A 6,140-nucleotide genomic window follows, 5' to 3' on the forward strand; every position below is an offset into this window, starting at 1 on the left:
ATCCAAAATATGCTTGATCATGTTGGTAACAGAAGAGGCGTTTTTCCCTCTCCATCCAGATAAGTTAGCAAGCTCAAAACACGAATTACAAATTCCTTCAAAATGTCTGAATGTGTTAGTTTAACGAGTGACTGTTAACTGGTAAATTTCAGCTGAATACCTCCGTGGTTGTACGTGGTAACTTAATGCTATTAAATGCTTGTATTCATAGTGGCCAATTATACAACTATAAACTCAAAACTCAGAGTCTATACCATGCTATTTGGCTACCGTGGCTCACTGGCTTAAGAGGGTTGTCTGGTAACCACAGGGGGTTCGATCCTCGGCTGGGACATGCCACGTGTCGAAGTGTCCCTGAGCAAGACACTGAGCCGGGCGCCTGTCATTGGCAGCCCACTGCTCCCTATATACAGGGATGGGTCAAATGCTGAGGTCAAATTTCGTGTATGTGTATATGTATATGACAATAAAAAGGGTTTCTATTTCTGTTTGACCTGCTGTACATGATCACAGATAAGATAGGTGCAAGGCATACAAGTCACTAGATTCTAGTGATTTGTATGCTCGCAATGTATGGCTGGTGTAACATTACACACTAGGTTCCTCCACCAAATACATGTAAACATTATATTCTATGTTTATTTATTTATTCATTACCAGAATGACAGGAAAGATTTGTAAGATACACAAACAAATAAAAGGCAATGTCATACTTTTAAATTACATGCTGCATAAAAGACAATGATTCCGAATACATTTTAATTTCATATTGTTTTTCAATTGTGTCACACAATGTTTATCATGAAGAATGTTTGACTACACACTGCTATGACTGTACAGTTAAATGGCAAAAAAGAGTGTCCTATTTACAACAGGACATAGAAATGTTTCTGTCGTTGCAGTCAGAGCCATACAGACGAAGCTGATTTTTATCACGCACTTGTTAAGCTGCTGGAAGTGCCGTTTGCTCATTTTATAGCCACCAGAGGAGGAAAAGAGTTACATGGGCATTGTGTGTCATGATTTACAACATAAATAGAGCTTAGCGGTAAAATTCAAAAACATTTGAAGAAGTAAACTCTCTGTTGTCACACTGTAATATTCTGCACTGTTAAGTCATGCAACACTGTATGCTGAAGCTTCAGAACGCTTCTTTTTAATCTAGTAGAGATCTAAAATTACCAAAGAAACCAAATTGATAGGCTTTTTTCTCACATTCACACATATCTGAGTATTTATCTTAGATGGAATGGCACAGCCTTAAAAACATTATCACATACAATCAGTGAAGTGTTGGAACAAACAAAACATAAATGTTAAAACTCTTTTATTGTGATTTTAAGAAAATGATGGTAAAAGTAAAGTTGAAATCAAGAGTTGACATGGCTAGCAGGTAACCACGATGTACTGTGTTTGTTACTGCCGATTAGATGTTGGTATCATTCATATTAAGTGCTTTGAATTGTCATTAAAGGAATTTGTTTATATTTAGGGCTCTAAATCTTGTCCAGAACCGTTTTTACCTCTCGGTTTACTTTTGTAAGCCTCCTGTAAATTTGAGCCTGACATTCTTTTGTGTGCAACTTTTTAAAACCTGTAGAAGGCTCAAAACACATTACATAGCATGATGACAAACAGTTGCCAATCTCAAAAACAAGTTGTTTTCTTTTCCATTTTACCTTCATGTATCTCCTTTGATTAATATTTTAACACAGTGAAATCTAAAATAAGCCGTACTTGTTTCTATTCCTCTCTGTTTTCATGATTTTAACAGTGCAAGACAAACTCTGAATTGTAATTTAAGAACGCTAAATGGATATAGTTGCTAAGTTTGCACGGTATGACTGTGAATCTCATTGGATTGCATATATTCCTAAAAAATATACAACTGAGGATTAACTTCAGCATGGGGTTTAAGTCAGATACCAAAAGTTACTATTCACAAATGTCCATGAAGTGAAGGGAAAAATTATGATATTTATGCGGACACTGTCATGAGCAGTGTGAAACTGTGTAACTCCCCTCAGCAGCGTCTATGCACACTCCTCCATAAATGGCTCTGGCTGCATTTTCAGGTAACCTCGCCATGTTGACAACAGGGGGCGACCAAAGGTCACGAAAAATGACAACGTGAAGAGAACCACAGATTTCATTTTACATAGCCCTCCTGTCCCATGACGGATATCACGCATACAGTACTGTTGTCAGGTTCCCTTTTCATCCCTTAAGTGGTACATATACATTCTGGAAAAACTTTTTCATCCAAACAATGCCCATCATTCAAAGAGTCCATCAATGTGTGAACCTTTTAATTGTTCAGGTCATACTTTGCAAATGAAAATCTGTAGCCTGACCCAAAAAAACAGAACTCTAAAAGTAATCCACAAAGTGTATCATTTGGTTTCTTTGAGATGATTTTGTTTATAATATAGAATCATTTAAAGGCAGATCAAGTGTTGGCTTTTATCAAGTCATCCCGCTTGTTTTGATTTTTAAAAGGGACTATTTTCCCCTCCTGTTTGCGTCATGATAAACACCTGTAATCCTCATGCATGCATCCTCCAACTCTGACCATTCTCATAAGGTTAATTCATTGACAGCATGCAAATCAATGATGGTGTGTTGAACTGTACTTTCTCCGCACAGCAAATGTTCCACCGCTCAGAGGCACTCCTCGGCCTTCAGTTTCGACCAAGGTTACGACTGTTTGCAGTGACCCATCACGTCTTTTTTTTTTTTACTGTTGTGGAAAAGGTCTGACATTTTAATTGCAGTCTGCAAACTGGAAAACAATCCGATTTAATGGCCAGTTCTTCAGACACAATGATGGGAAATTCTGCTGATAGTTACTGTACAACAAGCTGTTGTTTCTTTTTTTTTTGAGCTCTCGGAGCCAAGAGGCTGCACTAGGCATATTCTCTAACAATATAGAACAGTCCAGCTGTGACAAAGAAAAGCATCCTGTCCATCAGAGGAATGGGATATTTGCCCACAGGATGTGATGAATTTTAACAGCCTTCTGTGTTGACGAAGATTAACTCAAATGTTTTTTTTCTCTCTTATCCCTTTGGTTTACTGTAATATAAATCATTTATAGATGAGATTTGTGCAATTTACAGGTATTTTTCTACACGTTTTTTTCAATATATTACAGATGAATGAAAGATAGCTACCTATTGCTAGCATGTGCAAACAATGTGTAAAGTTGCAGTGCAGCTTTAACAAACCAAACAAATCAAATCTTTATCAGATACATTAACAATTCAGATTGGAACCTAAATCTTAACCATCCAATTTTACCACCACAGTCTGTCCTCCCTCAGTAAGTCTCTCTAGACCTCTGGGACTGGTTTCATGTGTCGTACTATCGTACGTTCAGGCCGGTCTACATTCCAACATTTTCTTGAAGGCTTTCCTGAAGCTGTCGTCCAGGAAGGCGTAGAGGAATGGGTTGAGGCAGGAGTTGGCGTAGCTCAGGCTGGTTATGAAATAGGAGATCCCGATCAGGAGCGGTGTGGTCCTCAGGTCCGTTGTCAGAGCCACAATGGTGCTGAGGTGGAACGGCGTCCAGCAGAATAAACAGACGGCCAAGACGATAAACACCATGATGGTGACTTTCTTCTTGGCCTTGTCCAGCGCCTTGGCATTGCTGTTGAGCCGCATGTTCCTCAGCTTGTAGAGCATCATGGTATATAAGATACAGATGGTTGAGACAGGAATGGCAAAGCCCAGGATGAGCGTGTAGATCCGGCTCGCTTTGAACCACAAACTCTCTGGGCTTGGGAAGCTCAGCACACAGCTCTTCCTCCCATCATTTGGGTTCATGTACACGCCAGCAAAAACAGTGAAAGGCATGACGATGAGGATAACAAGTATCCAGACACATAATGAGATGATTTTGGCTGCTCGGTAGGTGCGGTAAGGCATGCGCTTGGACCTCACCGTGGCCAACACGACCAGGTAGCGGTCAATGCTCATAACTGTCAGGAAATAGATACTGGAGAAGATGTTGTAATGGTCTATGCTAAGGATGACTTTGCACAAAACCTCACCAAAAGGCCAGTAGTGCAGCAAGTGTTCGGCTATGTTGATCGGTAGCACCAAAGTGAACAAATCATCGGCGACGGCCAAGTTCAGGATGAACATATTGGTTACTGTTTTCATCTTGGGGGCTTTGAGGATCACATAGATGACAGCCGTGTTGCCTGTCAGTCCAACTGCGCAGATTACAGAATAGATGACCGGTAAAATGATGTACAGGTCTGCATAGAAGTAAAACTCAGACGGAGGAGTGCAGTTCAGGTCAGTGCCGTTCTCTGACGTGAGGGAGTAGAAGTCCACAGAATCGTTGCAGACTGGCGGTGCAACGCCAGGGATGGACACATTCTCCATGTTTGAGAAGGAACTAAGCATCTCTGAGCATTGTAAAACAAATATCCACCGATTTTAAATAAGTTATAAATTATTTTTTAGAGAGTCTTTAGTGTCTTTGTCTTCCTTTTTGGACATATTCTCTCACAGGATGCATTAATCATTTATTATTAAGCCTAAAAAGTTAGTGATGCACAGTTCAACAAACAAAAAGGTTAAGTTAAAGTGTGATTACCCTCCATTACATCAAAAGAGAGGAGCCTAGCTTCTGACCACTTGCAGAGAAGAGAAAAGTCTTTAGAGTAACAGTTTCCAAGCTGACGTCCAGGGACCAACAGCAAGTCACTGAGAAGGTAAAAGCAGGTCCACAAATGAATTAAGGATCAGTAGTTTCACTGTTAGTGGCTGGTACAAAAAGAGAACATGTAATAATTACGCAAACTGTTCCATGCAATCTAACTTACCCATTTACTGCACATATATACTTAAACAATAGTCCTGTCAGATGGATTTTCTCCGGAGAATATTCGTCCGCGGTAAAACGTGTGTTTGATTTTCTTGATTTGAAAACGCTTCAAGCTCACTAAATTAATGGTCCACTATTGTTTTTTTGTCAGGGTTGAATTTCCATATCCAGTTCTTTAAAAACATTTGGCACTTTGTTTATCTCCACTTGCGTTCACTCCTTCACTTTTTCTTTCTGGAGTAGACGTGAACATCGCATTCAGTCTGGTGGTCTTCACACAAGATATCCTTCCCCTCCTCCTTTGAATCCCTCGGTTGACGGAGATTTAAAATGAGGATCTGAAAGTTGAACGTGTCCACGATAAGGTTACCGATGGTTTCGGGTAGTGCCGTTTACTCTCGGTTGTTCATGTGCGCGCTGGAGACAGTGGCAGGGTTTTTCGCACGAGTGGCGCATCCTAAAATCTGGACGGCAGAGAGATGACAATCAGTTGCCTTGAACACGTTTTAGACATAGCTGGTGATAGACAGAATATACTTCAATATACCACAGGTGAATATTTGACTGTTAACGGCGTAAAACCGGTTTAAAGACACCAAGTCCAGGTTTCTAAGGTTCGACAGGCAGGACTGAACGGCTAACGCCCCCAAAGCGAAATGACATATATCATGAATGCAAATCACAAATAAAATGTAAGCCTAATTACACAGATTAGAAGGATTTAGCTTGATATCCTGGTGTCAAAGTTAGTTTACTCGCGATTATTTACAAATCCATGTACAATAACGTTTTAAAGTTAGAAAACACGTATACAGGTCATAAACAATCCTATATAACAACACATTTTGAACCTTGAAAGACTTGTGTAACCATATTCATTAATGATCTACAATTAAATGATGTAAACTAATGTGACTCAATTTGTAATCAGGCATACATATTTAAGTACATAAAGTGAGTTGGGTTTACCTTTCCTCTGTGTCTCTGGTAAAGTCACTCCTCCGGTCTTACCTCTGTGGGAGAAGCACTGCTCTCCAGCCCTTGCTCTCTCGCTCGCTCGCGCGCGCGTGCTCTCTCTCTCTTTCTCTCCCTCTCCCTCTCTCTCTCCTGGGAGGCAGCGCCTCCACTGACGTGGGTCCGAGATCCCCGTGTCAATCATGTGGCCCGTGTGGTTGAACAGATCTTGATTGACACTTTTCTCGAACGTTTTTGTATCATCCTAACTTTCATTGGTACTGTAAATGCCCATTAAAACTGCTCAGCAACTTCCAAAACTCCTCCCCTCTACACCAGCTTTAGTCAT

At 40.4% G+C, this 6,140-nt stretch overlaps 1 protein-coding gene across 2 annotated transcripts; it reads right to left on the reverse strand.

Annotated features, from left to right (window-relative positions):
- Positions 1-425: 425 nt before the first annotated feature.
- On the reverse strand, positions 426-5,878 carry npbwr2b (neuropeptides B/W receptor 2b). Of its 2 annotated transcripts, XM_031844332.1 has the most exons (3): positions 5,807-5,878; positions 4,836-5,301; positions 426-4,716 (listed from the first exon to the last, which is right to left on the reverse strand). In XM_031844332.1, the coding sequence occupies exon 3, from the start codon at positions 4,411-4,413 to the stop codon at positions 3,376-3,378; it is 1,038 nt and encodes a 345-aa protein (XP_031700192.1). In that variant the 5' UTR covers positions 4,414-4,716; positions 4,836-5,301; positions 5,807-5,878; the 3' UTR covers positions 426-3,375. The 2 variants fall into 2 exon arrangements, with proteins under 2 accessions (XP_031700192.1, XP_031700191.1); XM_031844331.1 differs by having other exon boundaries at positions 426-5,301.
- Between the last annotated feature and the right edge of the window lie 262 nt (positions 5,879-6,140).

Source organism: Anarrhichthys ocellatus, unplaced genomic scaffold (assembly GCF_004355925.1).
Source record: "Anarrhichthys ocellatus isolate YVR2014 unplaced genomic scaffold, GSC_Weel_1.0 scaffold5, whole genome shotgun sequence".
Classification (NCBI taxonomy): domain Eukaryota; kingdom Metazoa; phylum Chordata; class Actinopteri; order Perciformes; family Anarhichadidae; genus Anarrhichthys; species Anarrhichthys ocellatus.